Source organism: Neomonachus schauinslandi, chromosome 9 (assembly GCF_002201575.2).
Source record: "Neomonachus schauinslandi chromosome 9, ASM220157v2, whole genome shotgun sequence".
Taxonomy (NCBI): Eukaryota; Metazoa; Chordata; class Mammalia; order Carnivora; family Phocidae; genus Neomonachus; species Neomonachus schauinslandi.
This window is the reverse complement of record NC_058411.1, coordinates 72,899,003-72,926,787: the sequence shown is the minus strand read 5'-3', so window position 1 is coordinate 72,926,787 and position 27,785 is coordinate 72,899,003. Positions and strand designations below refer to the sequence as shown.

General features: G+C 57.3%; 2 protein-coding genes across 4 annotated transcripts; one reads left to right on the top strand and one right to left on the bottom strand.

The window, feature by feature from the left end:
- The first annotated feature begins 8,326 nt into the window (after positions 1-8,326).
- Positions 8,327-19,171, top strand: ARHGEF40 (Rho guanine nucleotide exchange factor 40). The gene is given in 16 exon segments (XM_044917901.1): positions 8,327-8,366; positions 8,476-8,591; positions 8,916-9,042; positions 10,671-10,793; positions 11,298-11,441; positions 11,939-12,549; positions 12,671-12,905; positions 13,244-13,330; positions 13,888-13,905; positions 13,907-14,104; positions 14,791-14,961; positions 16,168-16,345; positions 17,115-17,219; positions 18,096-18,226; positions 18,630-18,676; positions 18,811-19,171. Coding segments are annotated over 14 exon segments (2,274 nt in total). The 5' UTR covers positions 8,327-8,366; positions 8,476-8,487; the 3' UTR covers positions 18,672-18,676; positions 18,811-19,171.
- Positions 19,172-20,177: 1,006 nt separating this feature from the next.
- Positions 20,178-23,500, bottom strand: ZNF219 (zinc finger protein 219). Of its 3 annotated transcripts, none has more exons than XM_021695486.1 (5): positions 23,310-23,500; positions 22,501-23,036; positions 21,629-22,467; positions 21,182-21,313; positions 20,178-20,937 (listed from the first exon to the last, which is right to left on the bottom strand). In XM_021695486.1, the coding sequence occupies exons 1-5, from the start codon at positions 23,313-23,315 to the stop codon at positions 20,327-20,329; spliced, it is 2,124 nt and encodes a 707-aa protein (XP_021551161.1). In that variant the 5' UTR covers positions 23,316-23,500; the 3' UTR covers positions 20,178-20,326. The 3 variants fall into 3 exon arrangements, with proteins under 3 accessions (XP_021551161.1, XP_021551162.1, XP_021551160.1); XM_021695487.1 differs by having other exon boundaries at positions 21,629-22,469; positions 22,593-23,036; XM_021695485.1 differs by having other exon boundaries at positions 21,629-23,036.
- Positions 23,501-27,785: the final 4,285 nt, after the last annotated feature.

Sequence of the window (27,785 nt, the reverse complement as noted above, 5' to 3'; positions counted from 1 at the left end):
ACTGGAGGGCGGGGCTGGGGGAGGAAGAGGGTTGCGGGAGAGCGAGGCTGATCCGCTGTGGGCGGCCGGGAAGCCGCGGAGAGGCTGGGCGCGGGAGAGGGAGTCCCGGCAGGGGGTCCGGCGCGGAGGCGGAGGCGGGCACTGAGGGTGGGGCGGGGAGGGGCGGCCGTCTCGGCCCTCCCTGGCGGGGCCCCGCGGCCTGGGAGCCCGAGCCGGACGATCCGCCGCCGCGGCCGGAGCTGTCCCCTAGCCAGACCCGGCGAGACGGGAGCGGCGGGAGGGAGGCGGCGGCGCGCCCGGCCCCGCCCGCCCGAGCGTCGGACGCGACCCCGCGCCGAGCCATGGTGAGTCCGGCTTCGCGGCCCCCGTGTCCCCCTCCGCCTTCGCGCAGCCCGCTCGGGGCCGCCAGCCCCCAGCCCGGTGCCTCCAGCGCCCGCCTCGGTCCGTTGAGCGCTCCTGGAACTCTCCTCCCTCCCACCCCCCCTTCTTTTCTTTGATCTGTCTGTCTGTCTGCCTCACTGTCTGGCTCTGTCCCCACCGGCTATTGCCCTCACTCTTTCTTCCCTTCTTCTCCGCCCCCTCCCCCATCCTCCCTCTGGTCGCTCCCCCAATCCACACACCTCCCCCCGCCCTCCTCTGTCCCGACCTGTGCCTTCCTTTGCAGGATCCTCCCTCCCCCTCCGGGTCCCAGCTCCTTACCCGCGGGAGACTCCTGCGGGTTGGTGCTGCAGTGGCCCTGGAAGGGGCCCGGCCTCGGGTCATGAGAACTGACCTGCCTGGAACCACCATTTTCCATCCCAGTCCCCAGCCCGGTGAGCTGGGCCCACCCATCCGGCCCTGGGGGACCGGCCCCAGCTGTGGCTGGGCTGGGGCCAGGGACATGGCCAAAGAGGGAAGTTCCCGCGGAGAAAGAGGGGCTGCTTCAGGAGAGTGGACAGAGTGAGGAGGGGGACTCACAGTGCCAGGGGGCGTGACGCTGCCAGAGCAGACCAGAGATTGAGGATGGGGGGAAGAGTGCCCCAGAGCTCTCGCTGCAGGGAGCCGAAGCTCTGTCTCCGAGTACTCCCGCTGCAGAGGGGAGGGAGCACAAGCGGGAGCTCCCTGCAGGAGGTAGGGGACTCTGGCAGCGGCGGCTTAGGACACAGGAAGCAGAATGGCACTGTTAAGGGGAAGTCCATACCACCAGGAGTGGACACTATTCTGGGAACTTTCACGCCAGAAGTTGTCTCTGAAGAATCACTGCAAGGAGTGGGCACTGCCAGAGAGAGCGCCCACTGCAGGGGGCTGGGGGGGGGGGCGCGGCTAAGGGGGGTCCCGCGGGGGGGGGGGGGGGGGGGGGGGCCCGGCCAGGGGGGATCTCGCGGCAGGGGGGGGGGGGGGGGAGGCCCTGCCAGGGGGCGCTCACTGCCAGGAGGTGGGGGGAGGAGCACTACCGGGGCTGCTCCTCTACAGAAGGAAGGGCACCCCCTGGCAGGGAGGCTGGAGCAAGAAAAAAGAGGAACTGGGCCAGGGAGAGCTGACTCAGTCTCTCTGGTCTCCTTTTTGGTCCTGGCCGACTGGAGGCTCCGGTCTCTGTGCTCCTGCCCGCCGCCTCCCACCCCAGACCCCTCCCCTCCTGCCGCTGCAGTTTCCTGTGGCTGAGACTCTCGCTCAGCCATGAGCTCACCGCCCCTAATGGGTTGCAGCTGCCTCGCTCCTCAAGCTGTAGCTCCCCCGTCCTGGCCTCCGATCGGACGGCCCACTCTGCCTCCCCCCACCCTCCCCCCACCCACTCTCCCCGCGCTAGCTAGCCGCTAGCTAGCCGGGTCCCCGGAACACTGGGGGGTCTGTCTGCTCGCCCACACACCTTGGGGCTGGGTCTCTGTGCTGACGCACTGAATGTCCCTCTCTGGAGTGGCTGCCCTAGCTTCTCAGAGGGTCAGGACAGATGGGCAACTGGTAAAATACGCAGTTTTGTCTGCAGGGCAAAGACAGGACTGGGGGTGGAGGATGGCTGGAGAGAACTTTAGATAAATACTGCAGAGCATCCCCTTGCCCACTGACAGCAAAGAAACCTGATAAAAAGAGCCTCAAAGCCATCTTGAAAGAGAAAGTAGTCTGCAAAGGAATAGCCTGAGGGTGCTTGTTTAGCGTCTGAGATGGAGAGAGAGACCTAGTGATGCACTTAGGGAGGCAAATCCAGAGGAAGCAGGGCTGTCTTTTGAGACAGTGTTGGCAGGTGGAGTTGGCAGAGAGGTCCTACTGGAATTGGAAAAATCCATACCATCAAGGCCTCCTCCCTTCCCCACATGTTCCTTTTGTGACTTTTTCCTCTTTCGGCTGCCCCCACCCAGTTCTTTGTAACCCACTCCCACATGCTCTGGGAGTGGGCGATTGCTCTGGAGCCACCCTGGGAGAGAGAAGGTTGCTGGAAAGACAGACAGCCCTTTAGTCCGCCCTCCTTCTTCCTAGTCCTCCTCCTCAGCCAACAGCTATCTCTAGGATACGATTGTTCCAGGTGGTGGCACCTCCACCTAAGCTGGAGCTCCGTAGCCCTTACACCCTGTGAGGAGGGGCTTGCAGGATGGCCCTCCACCCCCCCAGCTCTCTCAGCCATCGCTAAATCTTCTGGCGGCCGAGAGGACTGTCTCTTCCTGAGGAGGAACTCTGCAGTGGTCCCACCTCACAAGGAGCAGGGCTGGTCCTGAGATCAGAGACATTCACGACAAATTCTCCCTGGCTCTCCAGGGCCGGTGTCTCAGGGCCCCAGCGTGGAGGGCACTGCTAGGTCTGGGCACTCTGGCTGCCCCAGCCCCACTGAGGCCATCCCAGGCTCATTCAGCCGGCATTTCCCGAGGGTCCTCTTTGAGCACACGCAGGGCGCACCATGTGGCCCCCGGGGGACACGGCCAGCCCCGCACCCGGAGCCGTGCTCTCTCGGGCGCTGCAGCTGGTCTTATCCCTCCCAGGAACCCGAGCCAGTGGAGGACTGTGTGCAGAGCACGCTTGCCGCCCTGTACCCACCCTTCGAGGCGACAGCCCCCACACTCTTGGGCCAGGTGTTCCAGGTGGTGGAGAGGACTTATCGGGAGGATGCGCTGAGGTACACGCTGGACTTCCTGGTGCCCGCCAAGCACCTGCTTGCCAAGGTCCAGCAGGAAGCCTGTGTGAGTGGCCCCTAAGATCCACCATCTCACTCCAGAGACTAGCCAGACTCACTTCCCTCTCCCCAGAGATGCCACCTCCCAGCACTGACCGCCCCCCCACCAGGCGGAGGCCACTCAGATACTAACACACACAAAGACACTCGTCTTCCCCAAATATTGCCCCCCTAAGAAACATCAACTCCCAAAGACCCAGACCCACCAGACCCAATTCCAGACATCCCCCCCATATTGATTTCTCAAGGTACTTAACTCCCCCAGACATGACTCAACAGAGATCCTTCACTCCGGCAGTTATAAAGACTCCTAAGAGTCCCTGACCCCTCCAGACAACGGCATCTGCTGACCGTGTCTTTGTAATGACTCAGTTGTTACCCTCCCACGCGTGGAACTCGTTTCCTAGAGAAGCTACCTACTACCAGAAAACCGGCCAGTCCCAATCCCTCCCTCTGCTACATGAACACCCCAAGATACCCCTCTGGCTCCCCTGGGATTATAACCCACCAGGCAACAGGGCAGCCCTGCCTCGGGTGGTCCCGTTCTAACTGCCTTCTCCCGCTGGCTTCATCAGCAGAGGCCTGAGCGCGGCGTCCCACCTCTCTCCCCAGGCCCAGTACAGCGGTTTCCTCTTCTTCCATGAGGGCTGGCCCCTCTGCCTGCACGAGCAGGTCGTGGTGCAGCTCGCAGCCCTGCCCTGGCAACTGCTGCGCCCAGGAGACTTCTACCTGCAAGTAGTGCCCTCAGCAGCCCAAGCACCCCGCCTGGCACTCAAGTGCCTGGCCCCAGGGGGTGGACGGGTACAGGAGTTGCCTGTGCCCAATGAGGCCTGTGCCTACCTGTTCACACCTGAGTGGCTGCAAGGCATCAATAAGGACCGGCCAACAGGTCGCCTTAGTACTTGCCTGCTCTCTGCGCCCTCTGGGATTCAGCGGCTGCCCTGGGCAGAGCTTATCTGCCCACGATTTGTGCATAAAGGGGGCCTCATGGTTGGACACCGGCCAAGCACGTTGCCCCCCGAACTGCCCCCCGGACCCCCAGGGCTCCCCAGCCCTCCGCTCCCTGAGGAGGCCCTGGGCACCCGGAGTCCTGGCGATGGGCACAATGCCCCCGCTGAAGGACCTGAAGGCGAGTACGTGGAGCTGCTGGAGGTGACGCTGCCTGTGAGGGGGAGCCCCATGAATGCCGAGGGCTCCTCGGGCCTCTCCAGGACCCGGACAGTGCCCACCCGAAAGGGTGCTGGAGGGAAGGGCCGGCACAGGAGACACCGCGCCTGGATGCACCAGAAGGGCCTGGGGCCGCGGGACCAGGATGGGGCACGCCCACCGGGTGAGGGAAGCAGCACTGGAGCCTCCCCTGGGTCACCCCCAGGAGCCGAGGCTCTCCCAGAAGCAACAGCGCTAGAGGTGTCTGAGTCTCCAGCAGAGACATTGGGGGATGCCTCTGAATCTTGTCTCCTGAGGCCGGGGGAGGCTGGGGGAGGGGCAGGCCAGGGGGCTGAAGGACCACCCGGCACCCCTCGGAGAACAGGCAAAGGAAACAGGAGAAAGAAGCGTGCTGCAGGCAGAGGGGCTCTTAGCCGAGGAGGGGACAGTGCTCCACTGAGCCCCGGGGACAAGGAAGAAGCCAGCCACCAGGAAGTCCTTGTCACTCTGCCCCCGCCAAATGAGCACGAGCTCCCAGGATGCAGCCCGGTCGAGGAGGAGCACAAAGGCTCAGGGAAGCCAGAGTCAGAGCTGAAGGAGGAGCTCAAACCAGCAGACAAAAAAGAGCCTCAGCCCCCAGAAGCCTGTGGACCTGTAGACGAGATGGCCAGAGAGAAGGATCCAGAGGAGCCCAGCCTGGCATGCGTGGTGGCAGGTGAGATGACACTGAAGCCAGGAGGGCAAAGGCCAGCATAGGCTGGGTCTAGAGAAGGGGGCTGGAGGAGGAGCTGGGAGCCCCATAGCCAGAACCCTCCCCACCTCAGGCCTAAAGCTCTGCTTGTGTCTGTGCAGGACCCACAGGTCCAGAAGGGTTCCTGCCAGACCCACCAACACCACCCCAGGAGACGGTGCAGGAAGTGGGAGGGGACAGTGTCCCAGAAGAGGCCTCTCTGGTCTCCAACTCCGATGACCCGGATGTAGCTTGGGACTTGATGGCATCTGGATTCCTTGTCCTGACTGGTCAGTGGGCATCAGTGTTTGAAGGGACGGGGGTCAAGGAAAGAGAAGCGATCAGGGTGGGCTGTGGAGGGAGGCAGGGTGGCTTGGGAGGTAGCCAAGGCCTGCCTGCAGCCAGGACAGCCTGGCCGTTTTGTGTCCTCAGGAGGGGTGGACCAGAGTGGGCGAGCTCTGCTGACCGTTACCCCACCGAGCCCTCCTGAGGAGCGCCCACCCTCCCGAGACATGCTGAGCACTGCTCTTCATTACCTCCACTCATTGCTCAGGTAACCGAGGACCACCTCTGGCACCCTGAACATTAACCTCCTGCTCATGAGGGCCCTGACCTCCTTTCTTCTCAGGACACTGACTTCCTGACCTCTAGGATACTGACTTCCTCACCCCTCAATTTTTAAGGCACTGACCACTGACCTTGCTGACCTCTGACCTCCAGGATATCATCATCAATGTTCAAAATCAACACTGCTAACTTTTAATATCCTAAGACACTATCTAGATTATCAGGGTATTGGTTTACTCATTCAGCAGCTACTTACTGAGCACCAAGAACCTAGTAGGCACCACGCCATATACTGGAATGGAATTCACACCTTTCCAGAGCATAGCGGTCCTGGTTTTCCAGACCCTGATCCTGTGACTTAGTATCGTTGAACACAGACTCCTGAATGCTAGGTCACTGCCTCTTGGACACAGATCCACATTTTGGCCCTTTGCCCATTGCTTCCTGAAAGTACCAGGCACTAACTTCTCCTGAGCACTAGTAACACTAAAACCAGACCCTGTGCCGCCGTCCCCTCAACACACACATGTGCATACACAGTGCCCCCTTGGCTCTTTCTGCCCCCACAGGCCTGATCTCCAGATATTGGGGCTGTCCATCCTGCTGGACCTTCGAAAGGCACCCCCATTGCCCCCAGCCCTCATTCCTGTTCTAAGTCAACTTCAGGTAACCAGCCCTTGACACAGGTACTTCTCCTGACCCTAACTCTTCCCTGGGTGGCCATTCTAGGCCACCCAGTTGCCCACCATTTAGTGTTATTCTTCTCTGCCCTCAGGACTCAGGAGACCCTCCCCTCGTTCAGCGACTGCTGGTTCTCACTCATGATGATCCTCTGACTGAACTCTATGAACTTCAGGTTTGAGCTCCTCACTCCCAGCTAGTCCCCTTCAGTAGTGGAGAGAGAAGAGGATGACTGGAGCCCCAAGCTGGTCCCTGAACCCCTGGGTGGCCAGACCAGAAACCCCCTGCCTTCACATGTCTCCAGGGCGCTGAGTTGCTATCAGAGAGTGATCTGAAAAGAGTGGCCAAGCCAGAGGAGCTGCCGTGGGACTTGGGAGGTCACAGGGAACCCTCTCCCAGCTACTGGGTAGAGACACACCAGGTAAGCTTCTCCTCCCCTACCCAGGACGGTGGGACCCAGAAATGACCCAGCTGAGGACATTCTGGGAGAGAGAGGGCAGATCTGAGACATGACCATGGGGTTAGGAAAAAGAGATTTCCCTTCCATTCAATTCAATATATATTTATGGCTCACAACCCATGAGCAAAATATTATGCATGTACCATGGGCTAATGGGGAGATGAGAGGAGTATATTCAATAAGTTCTTAATATGACATCAAGCAGCATATGGTTTTTGGTAGGACATAAGTCAGAAGCTATTAAAGAAGAGTGTAGGGGTGCCTGGGTAGCTCAGTCGTTAAGCGACTGCCTTCGGCTCAGGTCATGATCCCAGAGTCCTGGATCGAGCCCCACATCGGGCTCCCTGCTCTGCGGGGAGCCTGCTTCTCCCTCACCCTCTGCTTGCCTCTCTGCCTACTTGTGCTCTCCCTCTCTCTCTCTTTGTCAAATAAATAAAGAAAATCTTTTAAAAAAATAAATTAAAAAATTTAAAAAAGAGTGTAAGGTAATTTTACTGGGGTTCTGGAAAGAGCTGACAGTCAGGAAGGCTGGTTTTAGTTCCTTGTGACCTTGGACAAGGTACTGTACCCCATTTCCAGGGATGGTACCCTTTCTGTACTTGTCCCCTGCACCAACATCCAGGCCTCAGGGTCCTCACCCACAAAGTACAGCAAGTGTACAGTACAGTACAGTAAGTACAGTAATAGCTGAGTCTATGAATCTCAGTGCTGTGAATATTCAAGAAAAGATAAATGAACACGATCTGAGCTAAGTATTAAAGGGGGGTCTGTAACATAGTCACTAAGCTATACATCAAAGGGGAAGTGGATCTGAAGTGGATCTGAACAGCCAGAGAGGAGGGTTTTATAGGGTGAAAACCTAGTACAGACAGGGGGAAAGGAGACTTGCATTTACTAAGCTGTTTACTGTGCCAGTCCTTGCTAAGTGCTTACCTGGCATCATCTCTTTAAACCTCACAAAATTCTGTGTATCTTTTTTTTTTTAAGATTTTATTTATTTATTTGAGAGAGAGAGAGTAAGAGACAGCATGAGAGAGGAGAGGGTCAGAGGGAGAAACAGACTCCTCACTGAGCCCGATGCGGGACTCCATCCCGGGATTCCGGGTTCATGACCTGAGCTGAAGGCAGCCGCTCAACCAACTGAGCCACCCAGGCGCCCCTGTGTATCTTTTTTTGAGAGAGAGAGCATGAATGGGGGTTTTGGGGGGCAGAGAGAGAATCTTAAGCGGGCTGTACACCGAGCATGGAGCCTGATGCGGGGCTCGATCTCACGACCTGAGATCACGACCTGAACCGAAACAAGAGTCGGACGCTTAACTGACTGCACCATCCAGGCGCCCCAAAATTCTGTGTATCTTGTCCTGACTTTACAATGAAGAAACCTGAGATTTGGGAGGTTTCTGGACCTGCTTAATGTCATACAATTAGTAAACAACAAAGTCAGAAACTAACGGAGCATTGTTTCCATAAAAGTCTCTGGGGCTGCCCCGCCTCCATCCGCGCGCGCGTATGTGTGTGTGTGTGTGTGTGTGTGTGTGTTTCAGGAAGTGGCGAGGCTGTGCCGCCTGTGCCAAGGGGTGCTGTGCTCCGTGAGGCAAGCCATTGAGGAGCTGGAGGGAGCCACAGAGCCGGAGGAGGGAGAGGTAGGACATGAGACCAGACGGAAGGGGATGGGGTGGGGATGGGGCGGGGAGGGGGGGGGATGGGGATGCTCCGGTGGAGCCCCTACTGCCGGCTGCCCCCTGCCCCCAGGAGGCTGTAGGAATGCTTGAGCCCCTACAGAAGGTGCGGGCAGATCCCCGGCTGACGGAGCTGCAGAGGGACGGGGGAGCCATCCTGATGAGGCTGCGTGCCACCCACAGCAGCAAGTACGAGGGGGGCAGGTGGAGACACAGCAGAGAGCCGTCAATAAACCTTAGGCGCCAGGTCATTCTTACTGAGCATGCCTCTGGGCAGGAGATCATGCTTTTTCACCTCCTATAACCTTCGCATAACGTCCCTAGGTGCTAGTTACCATTACGGACAGGGATCTGGAGGATCAGAAGTGTTAAATGCCTTGGCCAAGATTAGTCAGTGGATGGGAGAGTCGGGATTCAAATCCAGGCCTGCTGTGCAAGGATGGAATGCGGTGGGGGGGCGGGGGGCAGGGCTTGACAAGGGCAGTAGATCATTCTGCCCCTTTCTTTCCCCAGGCTGGAGGGCCCGGGCCCAGCCGCCCTGTACCAGGAGGTGGACGAGGCCATTCACCAGCTCGTGCGCCTCTCCAACCTGCACGTGCAGCGGCAGGAGCAGCGGCAACGCCTGCACCAACTGGAGCAGGTGAGGCAGGACCCGCAGACGGCGTTTACGTGGCCTGGACACCTGGCCCCAGCACCCCCTTAGCTGCTGACCCCCACAGCTCTAGGTGTTCTCCCCTCCCAGCTCCACTGGGTGGCTCTCCCTCTCTCCTCACCCCACCCTGGAGGTTGGGCAGGTGGGTGTGAGATTCAACAAGAGGGACACAGCATCTCAGCCCCAGCAGAGAAGCCAGACCTCCCCTGCCCCACCGGCAATATTTGATCCAGGATCCTTAGAGGTTGTGAGATCAGAAGAGGTGCATGGGTGCCCTAGGGGATTTGGGGAGGAGCTGATTGACTCTAGGGTGCCTATAACTTAAAATAATACGTGTCTATTAATACCAGCTTTTTAGCTACACTGCCACCCATGTTCCCTCAACTCTTTCTATGATGTCATCCCCAAACCTGAGGCTGGAAAGGTCCCACCTTCCTCCACCTTGGAAGGAGAAGATAATGGAAGATGCTAAGGCCTCTTTGTGGGGAAGATTTGGGGATAAGGCTGGCTTCTCTGAACCTTGATTCTTCTCTCCTGGGGTTAAGAGCCCCACAGGGATTAGCCTAACATGCGGGGTAGGGGGACAGGGGGCTTTGCAATCTGATTGTTCCCCCAGAGCCCCAAGCATGGTGAATGAGCACCTCATGGACCTACATGTGGGCATCAGGGGAAGGGTCATCTCAGGGTCAATGTCAAAGTGGGGGGCAGGGCTCTCTGTTTTCTGGGGTTTCTACATACTGGCTTCCTCCAACCCAGTATCCAAGGGGTTGTATCTCTTACTATTTGTTTGCTTGCTTGCTTATTAGCCATTTTCCCCATTTCAAAACCGTTAGCACGCAGGATTGGGAGTCTACAGTTCTCAGCTTGAGTTCTAGCTCTGCTAGGAGTGAGATGTTGGACAAATCTTGAAGCATCTCTGAGTTCCCAAGTCCGCATCTGTAGAATGGGATCATAATGACACTTACCTCACAAGGGTGTTAGGATGACCAAATGAATTCAGCAAAGGACTGTGCAAGTGTTTATGGTCGGGCCCTAATTACTGGGAACATTCTCAGGCTTCTCGTCCGCAAGCTGTCCTACCCCAGCTTCCAGCCTTAATTCAGAGAAAAAAATTAATATGCCTTTTTGGTCAAATATCCCAGAACCAACGTGAGAGTCCTTAGATCACCATAATAGGCAACTAGAGCTGGGGACACACATACACACACACCACACACTGGGTTGTCTCTTCAAGCCAGGTCCCTGGGATCCCTGCCCACCCATCAATGGACTTAGTGAATGTGAAATTTCTCCTCCTCGGTTCCAGATGATCCTCATTCTGCCTCAGGCTCACACCAGCTTTATCTATGTCCCCTCCGGGCAGAGCCCTGGAACCCTCGCCCGCCTCCCTCAGTGCTTCCTGCCAGCCCAGCTTCCCATTCTGGTGCTTTCTCACTTGACCCTTGTGGAAACTACCACCAACCACTGTTAACCATTCCCACATTACAGCTGACATGAAATGGTTCTCCCAAGGGTCAATGGATCGGGGTGGTGGGCTTGGAGCTGGATCTCAGCTTTCCTTCCCACGGCATGGTCTCCTCCCTCACGGCCCTGCTGTCCCGCCCTGTCTGCCTCAGGTGCTGCAGTGGCTCTCAGGCCCAGGGGAGGAGCAGCTGGTCAGCTTCGCTGCACCCAGCGACTCCCTGTCTGCCCTGCAGGACACGGAGCTGCAATTCCGGGCTTTCAGCACGGAGGTTCAGGTGAGAAGGGGGGAGGGAGGAGGGGAGAAATGGGAGAGGGGCAGGGAGAAGGGGGAGGGGGGCAGGGGAGAAGGGGGAGAGGGACAGGGGGAGAAGGGGGAGAGGGGCCGGGGAGAAGGGGGAGAGGGGCGGGGAGAAGGGGGAGAGGGGCGGGGGAGAAGGGGGAGAGGGACAGGGGGAGAAGGGGGAGAGGGACGGGGGAGAAGGGGGAGAGGGACAGGGGGAGAAGGGGGAGAGGGACAGGGGGAGAAGGGAGAGAGGGGCGGGGGAGAAGGGGGAGAGGGACAGGGGGAGAAGGGAGAGAGGGGCAGGGGAGAAGGGGGAGAGGGGCAGGGGGAGAGGGGGGAGGGGGGCGGGGGGGAAGGGGGGGGGGGGGGGGGGGAGAAGGGGGAGAGGGGAGGGGAGAAGGGGGAGAGGGGCAGGGGAGAAGAGGCACAGGGTGGGAAGGAGGAGGAAACTGACTGGGGCTGGGGACCAGGTCTGAGTGCAGCCTTCCTTCTCCAGGAGCGCCTGGCCCAGGCACGGGAGGCCCTGGCCCTGGAGGAGGACACCACCTCCCAGAAGGTTCTGGATGTCTTTGAACAGCGGCTGGAGCAGGCTGAGAGTGGCCTCCATCGAGCCCTGCGGCTACAGCGCTTTTTCCAGCAGGTGTGTGCAGAGCCTCTTCCTTCCATGCCCATCCCGGCCTGCCTTCTGCCTGGGGAAGCTGATCAGGTAGTTGCTAAAAGCAGGGACTCAGGAGACCATCTCTTTTGCTGCCTGGCTCTGCCACCTACTTGCTGAAGGACCTAGGACAAGTTACTAAGCCTGAGCATGCCTCCATAGACAGCCCCCTCACAGCGCTGCTGCGAGAATGATATAGGTAGTATGTAAGAAGCACTGAGTACAGAGCCTGCCATTGATAAATTCTCTGGAAATACTGGTTCTTCTTTCATCCGGGCCCCACTGTCTCCATACCAGCTCAGAGTGGCACGATTAGGCGGTGGCACTGGGATAGGAAAGAGGGTGTTCTCAGAGGACTGAGAGGGGGTGAGCACTGGGAAGCCGTCAGCCAAAAAAGGACAGGCGCTGCCACTGGGCAGCATGCGTGAGTGGCACCGGACCTCACTCTTCCTCTCCGCATCCCCGCCCCCTCGGCCCGGCAGGCGCACGAATGGGTGAACGAAGGTTCTGCTCGGCTGGCAGGAGCAGGGCCCGGTAGGGAGGCCGTGCTGGCAGCCCTGGCCCTGCGGCGGGCCCCGGAGCCGAGCGCCGGCACCTTCCAGGAGATGCGGGCCCTGGCCTTGGACCTGGGCAGCCCGGCCGCCCTGCGAGAGTGGGGCCGCTGCCGGGCCCGCTGCCAAGAGCTGGAGAGGAGGATTCAGCAGCAGCTGGGAGAGGAGGCGAGTCCGCGGGGCCACCGGCGGCGGCGGGCAGACAGCGCCAGCAGCGGAGGGGCCCCCCGGGGCCCCCACAGCCCCTCGCCCAGCCTTAGCTCCCTGCTGCTCCCTGGCAGCCCTGGGCCTCGTGCAGCCCCATCCCATTGCTCCCTGGCCCCCTGTGGGGAGGACTGTGAAGAGGAGGGCCCGGACGCGGCTCCAGAAGCAGAGGGTAGGCCTCCGAGGACCGTGCTGATCCGAGGCCTGGAAGTCACCAGTACCGAGGTGGTAGACAGGACGTGCTCGCCCCGAGAACATGTGCTGCTTGGCCGGGCTGGAGGTCCAGATGGACCCTGGGGAGTAGGCACGCCCCGGATGGAGCGCAAGCGAAGCATCAGGTAAGAGCCCAGGCCAATTACTGCCCAAGAGGCAGGCCCAAATGCCCAGCAGGAAAAGAATCCGGTGTTGTTGGGGGTCCCGTGCCCCAGCCTCCTCTGACACTCCTTGTTGCCCCTGCAGCGCCCAGCAGCGTCTGGTGTCGGAGCTGATCGCCTGTGAGCAGGAGTACGTGGCCACCTTGAGCGAGCCAGTGCTGCCCCCAGGGCCCGAGCTGACTCCTGAACTGAGGGGCACCTGGGCCGCCGCCCTGAGTACCCGGGAGAAGCTTCGCAGCTTCCATCGGACACACTTTCTCCGGGAGCTTCAGGGCTGCGCCACCCACCCCTTGCGCATTGGGGCCTGCTTCCTTCGCCATGTGAGTGACCCCTAACACTTCTTCTAGGTCCTCTCCCTTCTCACGTCTCAGCCCCATCCACCTGTATCCATTCTCAGTATCTGCTCCCCGTCCCCTCGAAAGTGTGTGGTCCGAGACTCTGGGGCCCAGGGCTGTTCTCTGGGCCCCTCTGGATCCACTTAGCCTGTGTCCCTGTCCTCAAGTGCTGCCTGGCCTTCACTCTCTGCGTGGGAGCCCGTCATTTCCCAGGCAGACTGAATGGCCTGTCTCTCCTTTGCGCTGTAGTGAGGATGGGAAGGAGGAAAGAGAGAGGCTTGTCTCTCACCAGGTGATGGCTTGTCTCTTACCCACTGGCACAGGGGGATCAGTTCAGCCTTTACGCCCAGTACGTGAAGCACCAACACAAACTGGAGAATGGTCTGGCTGCACTTGGCCCCCCAACCAAGGTAAACTTTGCTCCAACCCCCACGAGAAGGAGAGGGGCCAGGAATCCCTAAAACGCACCCAACCTCAAAGTCTCTCGGGGAAGAAAAGCTTTCCTGGATGTGTCCAATAATCTCCCCGAAGTGCCGAGGGTGGGACCAGCACTGGACTGGGAGCCAACTGAGCCTGAGTTTTTATCCTGAGGGACTTTGGGGCAAGACTCTTGATTCCTCTGGGCCTCTGTTTCTACATCTGGTAAATGGGGGCGCTGCCACTGTATCTAACTCACAGAGTGCTGTGAGGATCAAAAGACTTTACGTGAAAGTGACTTCAAGAGTTAAAAGCCAGAGACTATAAGGGATTATTTGTATTCCTCTCCTTCAAGATTCAGAGGCTGGTAGAATCTCTTGCAGACCTCCTATCTGCTTTCTTTCTGGGGAAAGTTCCACCTTACCTTCAGCAGTCTCTGGGCTTCCTCTACCCCCCAAAAGCCTGGAATACCATCCGCCTCCCCGACAGAGCTCAGCCCCTGCTAGCTCCAGCCCCTCCCCTCATCCCTGTCTGTCTTCTCCCCAACCAGGGCTCAGCGGAGAGTGGCCCCCCCCCTGCCCCGGGCCTTGCAGCAGCCCCTGGAGCAGCTAGCTCGGTATGGGCGGCTCCTGGAGGAGCTCCTAAGGGAAGCTGGGCCTGAGCTGAGTTCTGAGCGCCAGGCTCTTGGGGCTGCCGTGCAGCTGCTCCGGGAACAGGAGGCCCGTGGCAGAGACCTGCTGGCCGTGGAGGCTGTGCGTGGCTGCGAGGTGAGGCCATGGCTCGTCACTCCAGTTCAAACTGTCCAGCCCTGTGGCTTTAGAAACCAGACTCAAAATCAGAGGACCCAGCTCTAATTTCCAATCAGCTAGATGGCCTTGGTCAAGTCACTGAACTTCCCTGGGCCTCAGTGTCCTCATCTATAAGTAAAGAAGCTATGTCCTGCCCAACATCCCATGATCCTACCTCTGCCTGTGCTTTCCTCTTCTATTCCCAGTGCTTCTCTTTCCCTATCTCCTCCGCACTTCCTCGGGCACCTCGCCGCCCAACACATTCCTTATTCTCCCTTACCTAGCCTCTTTCTAACCCAGAAGGTCCAGAACAGGTGGGGAAGCTACCTCCTCTGATAGACCTCTTTCCCCTTCGGCTCTTTGCTGATTCTCTTCCTGGGTCCGAATGGTGCTTGATCTCCAACGTCTACAGACTTCCCCATGGGAGGCAATAAACCCCACTGTGCAGGGTGCCTTCTCTCTGGAGGCAGGACTACGTGGCTAGGCCAGGTGTGCTACGCATGGTGACTGCTGGACGGATTCTCGGCTGAGGCCTTCCCTGATTTCCGGACTCAGCCTGAGAACCAGTATAGTTGGCCCCTTGCCCTATAAATTCCATTTTTATTCCCCATAAAATATACCCAAAGGGCTTGAGGACCAATTATCCTTCCTTTTCCTTTCCCCAGACAGATCTGAAGGAGCAGGGTCAGCTCCTACACCGGGACCCCTTCACCGTCATCTGTGGCCGAAAGAAGTGCCTTCGGCATGTCTTTCTCTTTGAGCATCTCCTCCTGTTCAGCAAGCTCAAGGGCCCTGAGGGGGGCTCAGAGACCTTTGTTTACAAGCAGGCCTTTAAGGTACAATGCTGGGATTGGGGGGTTGGGGGCAGGGACGGAACAGGAAGTCATGCTCTTCTTGAGAACTCAAGATGTTCTGGAAATTCAACTCCAAACACCCAGGTTCAGAATCTGAATCATCTAAAACAGGTTTTGACCTTAATCAACTATCAGGTTAGGATGTCAGAGGTGATAGAAATTCCTGTCATTGTCATTGGGGTTTTCCTTATCATTCATGTGGGATACTCACAAGGCATTCCAAGCCAGAATTGAGGACATTTCCCATTAAGAATATATGCTTTTTGAATTAGGGGTGGTCCCTGGGGGTGACGAGAAAGGACTCTATCTGTCTGTCTATCTATCTATCTATCTATCTATCTATCTATCTATCTAATAGCTTAAGTTGATGAAAACAATGGAACCGAACACGAGAGGAGGGAGGCCTTGCTTCAGGGAAACCGCTTTGGTATCCAGATAAACATCAGTAGAGACCTATAGTCCTCAGGGCACCTGGCTGGCTCAGTTGGTTGTGTCTGAGTCTTGATCTTGGGTTGTGAGCTTGAGCCCCACGTTAGGTGTAGAGATCACTTTAAAAATAAAACCTTAAAAAAGAGAGAGAGAGAGAGACCTATAGTCCTAGATCAGGCAGTATGGCGTGATTCTAAGGGTTTCTTTCTTTTTTTTAAGATTTTATTTATGTATTTGACAGAGAGAGAGAGCACAAGCAGGGGGAGCGGCAGGCAGAGGGAGAAGCAGGGTCCCCGCTGAGCAAGGAGCTGGATGTGGGGCTCTATCCCAGGACCCCTGGATCATGACCTGAGCCGAAGGCAGACGTTTAACCGACTGAGCCACCCAGGCATCCCCTAAGGGTTTCTAAACTTTGTCTCCCTACATTCATTCCAGCTATGGGGGGAGGCGGGGGACGGGGAGTACAGTATAGAGAAAAAAGCCTAGGTTTGGAATAATGTAGACGTGGATTTGAGCCCTCTCTCTCTACTCAGCTATGATAAGCCCCTGGGCAAGTTGCTTCGTGTCTCTGGGCATTCCCCTTCTGTAAATTATGGTTGTTATGAAGACTAAATGTAGAACACTTGGCATATGGTAGGTGTTGAGCAAACATTTACTGAACATCTACCAGATGCCAAGCTAAGTGTAGTGCTTTTCCATGTGGTACCATCTAGCCATGCCTCACTCTGTCTTCACCCACTCTCCTCCGCTCTTTCTCAGACTGCTGACATGGGGCTAACAGAAAACATCGGGGACAGCGGACTCTGCTTTGAGTTGTGGTTCCGGCGGCGGCGTACTCGAGAAGCGTACACACTGCAGGCAGCCTCGCCAGAGATCAAGCTCAAGTGGACCAGTTCTGTTGCCCAGCTGCTGTGGAGACAGGCAGCTCACAACAAGGGTACCAGGCAGAGCCGGGGGGAGGGGGGTGGGCTTAAGGTCCAGGTTACGGGAGGAGATTAGTCGGAGCGTGTGGAGACCATTTGGGAAAACAGGGTGTGGGATGGAGAAGGAATGACTTAGGAGATGATTCCGGATCTGACTGGAGAGAGATTGCTGGCATAGAAATTAGTCTAAGGTATACCAAAAGGAAAGAGGAAGCTACCCATTTCAGAAAAGCAAGAGCAAATGGCAGGGCAAAAGAGGGTGAGGGAGTGCTCACTGGACCCGGGTTCCAGAATTTACTTGCTGTGTGACCTGGACTAGTGTTTCTATGTGTTTTGTTCTGGGATTTTTTTGGGGGATGGGTTTTTGTTTTTAATTCTCTGAACCCCATTCCACTCATCTGAAAAAAGGAAAGTGACAGCTTCGTGTGATAGGGACGATGAAATAAGGTGATTTTCTATCGAAGCACTTGACAAACTATAAAGGTGTGTAAAAATGAGAGCTTTGCTCTTAATGCCCAAGATAAAGGGCAGAAGGTGAGTATTAGAAGTTAGGTGGCTGGGATGCCAAATGGGCAGGATGCAACATGTAGGAGACAAGAGACAGCTGTCTGAGGAGGTAGTCAAGGCCCACCATCATCATCCAAGTTGTGACAGTTGGAGCAAGAGTAACAGGAGATACCAGATGAATGAGAAATGGCAAGGAGCAGAAGAGTCCACCATGATAGTGCTTGGAGCAAAGGGGGGTGGCTGGAGGAGGTTGGTAACAGGGTCTCTGTTCCCTAGAGCTCCGAGTGCAGCAGATGGTCTCCATGGGCATTGGGAATAAACCCTTCCTGGACATCAAAGCCCTTGGGGAGCGGACACTGAGTGCCTTGCTCACTGGAAGAGGTGAGGGCCACAGTGCTGAGGGGGTGGCCCCCAGGAGTCAAGACCTTGAGAGTGAGGGCATAGTGGGGAGGCATGGTGGAAAAGTGAGGAAGGGTAATGAGTGGACATGTCTTCCCAGAAATTGTGGGACTGACTGGGAGGCCCTCTGCAAGACTGAGGGTCATTTCAGAGAGCCAGGAGGGCTTTCCCACACCAGCACCCCACCCCACCCCGCCCCCTCTCTGCAGCCGCCCGCACCCGGGCTTCTGTGGCCGTGTCATCCTTTGAGCATGCCGGCCCTTCCCTTCCCGGCCTCTCACCGGGAGCCTGCTCCCTGCCTGCCCGCGTCGAGGAGGAGGCCTGGGATCTGGACGTCAAGCAAATTTCCCCGGGTGAGGCACCTCTCAAGGGGTGGCTCCCAACAGCTGGGTCATCGTGGTGATGTTCAGGCTGCTTGCTGCTAAGCAATTCCTTTTTCTAGCCAAGTAGCCCAGTTGCCATGACAACTATGTACAGCTTCCCCATTGCTAAAAGAGCCGTCCATCTGGTTGCTAGGATAATGCTTACAGCAGCCTGTTGCTAAGAAGCACTTCCTCTGTACCTCTCTCTCTAGCTCTCCTTGGGTTTCTATGGAAACTGCTCAGCTTCCTGTTGTACCCTCCTGGTTCACCACGGCAATCCTTATAGTTTCCTGTCGCTTCTTCCCTGGTTTGCTCTAATGATGCTGCTGACAATTTCCTGCCTCTTGGTAGGGGGGTTCTCTTGCAACTGGATTGCTATGGTGACTCACAGCTTCCTGTTGCTATGGAGCTTTTTCTTCCCCGATGGAGCAGCTTGGTTGCTTAAGGTAATCTAGAGGGATTCTATACCCTGCTCTCACCCTAGCTTCCCCTCCAGCCCCAGAAACACTTGACTCTTCTGGAGATGTGTCCCCAGGACCAAGAAACAGCCCCAGCCTGCAACCCCCCCACCCTGGGAGCAGCACTCCCACTCTGGCCAGTGGAGGGATCTTAGGGCTGTCCCGGCAGGTAAGTCCCTATACTAGGGCTAGCAGTGGGGTGATCTCTTCAGCCACTTTCTGAGTGGGCTATTCTCCTCCCACCCACGGGGGCAGGGAGAACCAATGAGCCTGTGCTCCCAGCAAGACCACAGGTTGGATATATTGTCCAGTCTGCCTTTGTTCTCTCCCCCTAGACCTGACTGAGAGGCAGCAAGGTCAGAAGTGAAAAGGGAGTCTTTAATAAGGAACACAGTGCAGGAGCGGATGGAAAGGGGGCAATGCCAACAGCATCTGGACTTGGATTAAATCAGCCAAATTGAGGAATTTGGGGGAGGAGGAGAGAGGTGAATTGGCAGGCTTGGGGGGGGGTGGATATAGGAACGAGGACATTTCCTTGCCCTTTAAGTTCACTGCAGTTCATCTCCTTGCAGAGTCATGCCCGAGCCCTGAGTGACCCCACCACTCCTCTGTGACCTGGGTAAGTCAGTACCCCCTCTCCACTATATCCAACACTCCTAACTTCTTGCATCAACTGCCTTCCTTCCCCCAGCTGCTTGCAAGTCAGCTTCTTCCCTCTCCCGACCCATCTCCCTCTTCTCTCCTGGCTTCTAGAGAAGATGGAGAACTTGGCTGCAGTCCCTCCCGTCAGCACATTTTGGGCCAGGATGGCAGTGGGACATAGTGGAGGACTGGAAGAGCACTGAATTCCTTCTCTGTGCTCCCTGGACAGAGAGGAGGTCGCAGGACCAGCGTGTTTCCCTGCTGCTGTCCCTAGCTCTCTCCAGCCGGGTGCCTTCCTACAGGAACCAGCGTGGCCACACTTGCTTGCCTTCGTACCCTGGAGGTGGAGAAATGATCCCTCATCCAGTCCTTCCCCATCCCAGGCCACTGCCTACTCCCAGGACACTGCTCCGTGTCGGCCCTCCCCCAACAGCCTGCGTCCTCCCCTCCGTCCGGTGCTACCCGGACTCTTCCTGAGAAGACTCATCTCTGCCAGGTCAGCTGTAGTTCTGGTGACTCCACTCTGGGGTGTCATAGGAAATGGAGCTATGCAAACCATTATGGGGGGGGGGACTGCAAACTTTATACATGTAATTACTGTTATTACAATACTGTTGTTATATTAAACGTATTTACTCACACTTTGTGTCGGAAGAGCTAGAGCAGACCTCTGGGTTGAAGTGACACTGCCACCTTGAGAACTTCCCCTCACCCAACCATTAACTGGAACACAGAAAATAAAAACCAAGGCTTCAAGGCACCCAGTACCCCTTCCTGGCCCCAAACTGAGCCTGGGTGCGGGAGAATGTGCCTCCTCCACGGTGGCTCTCGGAGGCTCAATGCACTCTGCCAAGTTCCTCCTGTCCCGCTGCACCCACTTCCGGAGGCTGAGGTGGTCACCCTCAAGCTGGATCCAGCACAGTCCAGCACTTCTCAGGATGAGGTCCTCAAACCACAGGGCGTGAGAGTCCCCTAGGCTGCTTGCTAAATGCTAATTCCTGGGCCCCACCCCCAGAGCTACAGAAGCCGAAGTCTAGGGGTAAAGCCCAAGATTTCTCATTCCTCGTTAAGCTCTTTGGGTGATCACTAAGCGCCTGCAGAAGTATTTCCGACAAAACCTCCAAGGAGGACAGGACATAGGCAGACAGACACAGCGCCCTGTGCCTCAAGACACCTGTTTATTGGGGACACAACTCTGCGACAGGGATGACAGGAATCGTACCAAAAATAGCGACGTCTACAGGGCCCCTGAAGGGGCTAGAAGGGTACAGTGCCCCCCACCCCCACCCATTGTACAAAAATAAACTCTCACGCCTATGGACCAGCAAAGACTGGCAGAGCGGCTCCTCAACAGGGACACAACCCTCTGCCAGCCCTGGGACCCCGTTCTTTGATCCTCACCCCTGCCACTTCTAAGGCACTGTGACTCTCCCCTGGGCTGGGTGGGTAGCGCCCGCCCACCCTCCTACGCCCGCCACGCCCTCCACCCCCCTCCACCTCTGGTCCGCCTGGGGCTGGGATATGGGTCCCACGCTGCCCCCTGCTGGCTGCTCTACCCAACTACCTCTAGCGCTCCCCCGCTCCCGCGGGGTGAGCTCACTAAGCTAACCGCCCCTAAGAGGGCTCCCTACCGTTCTTGTCCCCCCAGCCCCGCCTCTCCCGATCTCGACAGCCCGGGGCCCTCCTCCCCTTCCTGCGGAGGGCTGGGAGGGGTCTCTCCCGATTGTGCAGGGGCGTAGGGCGGAGACGCGTCGGCCTGGGGCGGCCTGCGGCCCCGAGCCCTGCGGCTGTGGTGCACTTGCAGGTGCAAGGCCATGAGCTCAGGGGCTCCAGTGGCGAAGGGGCAGAAGAGGCATCGGTGGAGGGCACCCCCCGGCCCAGCCTCGCCTCCCGGCCCCGCCCGCAGGGACAGGTCCAGGGGTTCGGCCTCACCGCCTCGCCCGTTGCGCAGGGTCCTCCCGGGACTGGCGGGCTTCCGACGGGACCCCGGCGCCGCGCTCGAAGGAGGCCGGGGGTTCGCCGCGCCCTCCACCCAGGTCGCAGGCTGCGGAGCCGGCTTGGCTCCCGACTGCTGTGCCTGCTGTGCCGAACCCCGCTGGGAAGGGGGTGGCGGCTCCGGGGGTGGTCCGGGGCCCGCCCCGCTCCTCTGCTCTCGGTGGTGGCGCTGCAGGTGATACTTGAGCGAGCCGGACTGGGTGCCCGCGTAGTCGCAGTGCGGACACTTGTAGGGGCGCTCGCCTGGAGAAAGGGGGGGCGACAGGGTCACAGAGGCACGATCACCGCCCGCCCCCACCCGCATTTCGCTCTCTGTACAAGCGCCTCTGGACCAGAAAAACACACTGCCACCCCCACCCCGTCTCATTCAACAGAGCAGCATTCCCCCATCTCAACTGGCCAATCTGAAGGCTGCGTTTCCGGTAGCTCTCTCATGTCTCTTCCCGCCCTCCAGGTCCCTCCGCACCCCAGAGGCTGCCCCCCTCACCTGTGTGCACTCGCAGGTGCACTTTAAGGTGATGCGCAGAGCGGAAAGATTTTCCACAGAAGGGGCAATCCTTTCCTGTGGCTCCCCGGCCCGCTTCAGGCCGGGTCCCTCCAACCAATAGCCCATTCTCTTCTGCAACACACACGTTAAGGGAAGTCAGAAAGGCCCTTTGCCCTAACCCTATCAGGGCCATGCGCCCCACACCCACCCCTTAGGATTGCTTCCCCTCAGGGCCCCAGAAGGAAACAGTATGTTTGAGGGAACCTGAGGGGTTGGATTTGTTGTGAGTTGTGCTAGGCCCTTGAAAAGTGGCCTCCAGGGGTGAAAAAAAAAAAATCGAGAATTAAGAGATAGGTCCTTTTTAAAGAGGAGGGGACAGGAGGGCAGTGGTGGCATCAGATGGGCCCAGAATGTGGAAACCTTGGAGGGAAAAGACCCCTTACATACCCTGCGTGGCGGTGGACCTTGCTTGGGTCCCCGCAGCAGGCGCAGAGTGCCCTGGCCCCTCGCCTGGGCGCGGGTGCAGTGAAGCCAGAGGGCCCAACGCCCTGCTGCGGGCCCAGGTCTCCTCCTCCGCCTCCACCACCTCCTCTTCCTCCTCTGGCTCTTCGGCGCGATGCCGGCGAGCCCGGGCCGGGAGAGCGGAGGGCAGTGGGCGGAAGCTTCCGAAGCTGCGGCCAGCCCCAGGCTCGGCACCCTCACCATTGGGCCGGGCCTCGCCCGCTCGCAGGCTCAGGTAGCCCAGGAGGCTCGGAGGCTCACGGCGCTCAGCGGGAGTGGGCGCCGGGGCCAAGAGGAGCGCGGGGCCCAGCGGCTCATAGGCCAGCAGGCCCAGGTCAGGAGGCTGGGGGGCCCGGGCAGCCCCGGAACCAGGCCCCGGGGCACGCAGCGGGCCCAGCTTGCTGGCGTGCACCTTCATGTGGTTCTTAAGGAACCAGGGCTCCTTGAAGCAGCGGCCACACACGGGACACGCATGATCGAAGGAGGCCTTGTGCTTGCGCATGTGGCCCTTCAGAAACCAGGACTGCGTAAAGCTCTGGCCACACACTTGACAGCGGAACTCCGGGGGCGCGGGGGGCTCCTCGGGAGCGGCAGGAGCGGGGGCGGGGGCTGCCTCACGTTCAGGCTCCGGCTCAGACTCTGGGACTGATCTGGGTTCAGGTTGGGGTGGAGGCTGAGGCTGGGGTGCGGCCGAGCTGGCCGCCAGGGGGCGCTCAGGAGCTCCGTGGGCCGTCAGGCTGTGATGCAGCAGCTCCTCCTCCTGGCTGGAGCCAAAACTGCACAGGCCGCACTTCCAGGGCCTGTGCAGGATGTGCAGGTGGCGTTCGCGCTCCGCCGCGGTGCGAAACTTGCCTTTGCAGAAGGGGCAACGGAAGGCGGACGACGAAGGAGCCTGGGACCGCGCCAGGCCCTCAGTGGCAGGGGTGGACTGCATGCCCCCTGAGCTTCGGGCTCTCCCCAGCCGGGCCTCGCGCAGTAGCGCGCGCTCCTCCAACTCCAGCAACAGGCGTGCGGCGGGGCTACGCGGGCGCTCGGGCTGGTGCGTGCGCAGATGTGAGCGTAGCAGGGCACGCTGCGCTGCACGGTGGCCACAGTGCGGGCACTGGAAGGCCTGGGCGCCTGGGTGCGCCCGCAGGTGCAAAGCCAGGATAGAGTTGAAGCGGAAGCGCTTCCCGCATACAGGGCAGGGGAAGCGCCTTTCGCCTGCACGACTCTCGGACCAGCCCACCGCTCCCATCCCTGGAGACCCGGCGCTCACGCCTGGCCCGTTGGAGTAGCGCTGCAGATCCAGTTCGCCGTCGAAGGCGGGCGGCGAGGGCGCTAAGTGGCCGCCCGGGGCGCGGGGACGTGAGCCCTGTGGAGAAAGACCTGAGTAGAGCAAGGGATGGAGAAGGGACAGCTGTGGGGAAAGCAAGGGCGTGGAAGGCCAGAAGAACTCGAGGGAGGGTGGGTTGGGGCCTGGATCAGGAACACCGAGTGCCCTTCCCACTCACCTTGGGGAAGTGGGATATGAATGGGAATTGAGCTGTTGGGGCCACAGACATAACTTCTAAGAGAGGTAGGGAGGGGAAGGAGTATAATTGTTAAGTACTTGCTGGTTGGTTCAGGCCAGGGCTTCTTCACTCACCTCCATGGACCCCCTTCACATTCTTTGGTTCTGGGGAGTGCAGGGAAGAGGAGGAGGAAAAGCTGCTAGTGAAGGCAACAGGTGCTGAAGAGCTAAAGCAAGAGAGACAGGTTTGGAGGGAAAGATGAGCCCTGGTTTTCAGCAGTGGAAAGAGGCACCCCCAACCCCATACTCTTAGCAGCCCCTACTCCTGCAACCTGGCCCTTCATTACCCTTCCTTGCACCCTGAGACAGGAGGGGGCTGCCGTCTTCAAAATTTGTACTCCTTGATTTGCCCAGCCCACAGGCTCCCTGATAACCCAGATGTCTTCCCCCAAATTATTCATTTTAAATGCCTAGTCCAAAACCACCACCATCATCACCACCACCACCACCACCCCCTGGTGGTAGAAACCATCACAGTATACCCCTCTCTCGTTTAAGTTAGGCTGTGCAGCTTAATGAGCAAACGGGGTGGGCCTGCCATGCTCCCCAGTTGTCCAAGTGAGACCAGTTGCTCTCAGACCCCTAACTGACCCGCCAGCCAAACATCCTTCCACACTCCACAGTCCTTCCTTCTGCCCTTATCCTGTCTTTCTGTCTCTTCCCCCTCGTTCTCCCTCCCTCCGCCTGGATTCCTGATCCATTCATTTCCATTCATTACAGAGACTCATTCATGCATGGGAGAGAAACACCTCCCAGCAGCAGAGAGTCTGGAGACAGACAGAGGGGGAGGGGCATGAAGGGGGAGAGAGCCAGAGGGAGAGGGAATGAAGAGAGAGTTGGGGGAGGAGTGGAAGTTAAGGGGTGCTCCTGGCCTGGGGAAGGGGTTAAAAACTGCAAATACCAGATAGGATTCATCCCCGTGTTTCAAACCTTGGAGCCTGCAGTTTGATGGGGCATCTCAGCCCCTTTGTCCAGGGCTGTTCCGAGGCAGGCTTTCCTCCTCTCTGCAGGGGAGAGGCTCCCTCACACAAGAGGAGGATTACACTGGCTCTGAGCTCAAGAGGCTGGAGTGAGGGACGGGGGGCGGGGCTGGGCCATCTGCACAGATAGGGGCTCAGCACATGCTCTGAGCAGGAAAGGGTTAAAATTCTCCAGGCTGAAATTCCCTGGGCCTGGGATGTGCAGAGCTCCAGTTCTGAGGAAAGAGAAGAGCACTGAGAAGATTGGGGCGGGGGGGGGGGGGGGCGCTCCTGATTCTAAGCTGCAGAGGTTAGCATTAGGACTTAGAAGCAACCCCAGAATTAACATTCATGGAAATAGGCCTGGGGAGCCCGAGGAGAAGTCAGCCAGCCTAGCTTACATTTAGAATTGTATCTGGTCGACACTAGATGAATGTGGGCCTAACCTATTTTTTTGCCTGAGATAGAAAGAATATTTGAGATATAAAGAACTTCCTTACAATAGGCATTGTGAAACTGAAATGGGTTACTGAGAAAGAAAAGGACTCAAGCATTACTTTGCTTAAGGATCTTTAACAGAAGAGAACTGTGCCAGGAGTCAGCACTGTTTATCAGCGAAGAGAAAAAGGCTCTGGAGGTCCAAGGCTTCTTTAATTTTTGACATTTAATGAATGTGAATATGGTAAGACTCCATGAAGGGGCAGGTACCTGTTACATGTGAAATCTGGGTTAAGGGAGTTTTATTAACAGGAGGTTGGTTGATTGACAAAGTGTCCTCATCCAAGGGTCACTAAACAACCTCCACCACCACGTTTAATATTTGTATTTCTGTAGCTCCAAATTAGGGCATCCACTGTCATATTCTGGATCCTCCAAACAAACCCCTTTCCTGAGACCAAGAGCCCAGCTAGGCTCTGTGAGTAGTGTCATGAAAGGTGAATTAAAGAGTAGGGCTGAGGAGTGCAAGGCTATTGTGGGCCCAGTCTATTAATAGCCCTGCAACCTTCAGTAAATCACTTAACCTCCCAGTTTACTCATCTGTAAAATAAGGAGGTTGGACTAATTTATATTGATGGTCCCTTCCAGCTCGAAAATTTGTGGTTCTGAGTCACAGGACTCTTCTGGACCCCAGAGAGATGTTAAAAACAGATGGTCATCCCTTCAGTACCATGGAGAGTGCAGTGGGCTACCAGAGGAGCCACTTTGGCCACCTCGGTACCATAGAAAGAGCTAGAAGTCCTAGAGGGGCCACATTTGCCATTTTAGCACCACAGATAAAGCACTGAGAAAAGCTGGAGGATTTTTTTTAAATTCCTATCTGGGAACCACGGCGGGGGAGGGGGAGAACTGTGGTACCAGAGGGATTATTTTGGCCTTTTAGATGTCACTGAAAATAGATAAATGTAATAGAAAATAGATGTAACTAGAAGAATTTTAATTAGCTATAAGGAGTGTCCTGACAGTTACAGTTTGTACATCCTGGAATGAGTTACTGAGGCATCGTATTTGGGTCCATCACATTCTGTTGCTCTCCTGGGGATTCCCGGAACATCCTGGTGTACAGCCAATCTGGTATATTCAGAGGAAGCAGATGGTGGGGGAGGAGGGGGGAGGCTGGGAATACTGCATGGTCATAGCTGACTAACCTATGGGCACATATTCTGATTCTGAGAAGATTCTAGGGCCCCTAAAACTGCCTGTAGGACAGCAAGCAAAATACCTCACGGGAGGCTGACCTCACATATGAAGCTAGTAGAGTAGGAACAGGGCAAAGCTTCCTCCGCCAAAACAAAACAAAAACAAAAGAACTACTTTGCACATAGCATTTTCCAGGATGAAAAAAAGTGATATACAAGGAGGCCTAAATTCAAGCTGAATTCCCAAGCAGGGAAAGTTTCCCTAGAGGGTAGCCTCAAATCAACAAAACCCACTTAGACACCTTCCCAGGCCCAGTCAAGACCTCCTGAATCATCTCCACACCAAAGGAGGCCCCAGGCACCTGATCCCATGAGTGTTTTGTTTTGTTTTGTTTTGTTTTGTTTTCAATAGGAGAGAGCACCGACAGGGTCCAAGATCTATGAACTGGCTTGGACCCCACAGCATGCATGTATTGTCTGTGGGCAATAATCACAGAGTTTTCTAGAGTTAGGCCCTAAACACCATCCACGACACTTGGCCAGACAGTAGTAATGACCTACTTTCCACCCCCACCAGGAATCAGGGGTTATCTGGTCCGTCTTTGGGTCCTATAGGGATACAGAGCCAGGGATAGGGATCGGAAATCGTTCCAAAGCAACTGGCCAATTATTTTTATGTGCTAGAAAAGCTGGCGAGGAAGGGGATGTGGACCGTCAAATCTTACTGCATTAGGGAGGGCTGGAAGGGTTGGTGAGAAGACTTAGAAATAAGGACGGGTACACAGAAGCATCTGTCGCCTGAAGGACCTCAAAGATTGTCCCTCAAACCTGTGGTTCAAAAGTTTTTAGGGTCAAAGTGTAAGGGGCAAGGATTCAGGACTTCTGAGGTACAGTTGTGGCTAAGCCTCTGTCACTGGTCATTTCTAATACTTGATATTCTTCCCTCTGTTGAGAATCCCACACCTCTGAAGTCGGCTACCAATTATGATTAACGCGGTACAAGATGAGGTAAGAAAGAAAGGGGGCTTCTTAGGTGGTCTAGAGTCAAGACCACTTTTATCACAAGCACATGTCAGTAGCTCACTTTTATGGTCTCCTCTCCATGGCCCTCTGAACCTCACTGCTCAGGGAGTTCCTCTAAACTGACGCCACATCACAGCATGTCCATCTTTTACACTGAGTTCTTGGTAAAGCCTCCTTCCCTCCATCCTCACTGTCCTGATTTGGGGGCACGGCACCTCAGTCACTGACTCCAACTGTGCAGCAGGAGACAAGAGGAAGATACACCTGCTGACCTACTGCCACCCCACCATGGTGGATCTTATTCCACAGGCATGTCCCAACTTGACCCCTCTTCTGAAAGTTCTAGAGGACCTTGATTTGGGGGAGGGGGCACGGCACCAGCCTTAAGTCCCCTTAACTGGAGCTGACCCTAGAAAGGTCAGAGTCTTAGCACCCATATGAGCCTCAGTCCTCAGATTAGGGGGTGGGGGGTGGGCAGGAGAGCCTCTGGGAAAATCTCCCTCCCAGAAGTAGGTTGGCAAGTAGGGCAGGACCTGTGATCCTGCACAAGAGATTCTTCCAGCAGCACCCCAGTCCCCTCCCGGGGAAGATAAGCTAGAAGGATGATGGGGGGCAGGGTTGGGAGATTGGGAGGCCAGGGCTCAGCTACCCCGGCCGGGAGAACAAAAGCTGAGTTGCAGCCGCCTCCGCCGCTGCCGCCGGTCGAGCTCTTTGTGACACTTTGTTTGGGACGCAGAGAGGGAAGCACCCCCCATCCTCTCCCCTCCCCCACCCCCGCTCCGGGAGAGTTTGGGTCCCTTCCCCCTCTTCTATCAGCCCTACCTGAGCCGGGGGGCGCTCATCCACTCTGGCTCCCGGCTCGGCCGCCCTGCACCCCCAGGCCCCTCGCTCCCTGCCTTCGGGCCCCTACAAAGACGTCCGCGCCCCCCCCC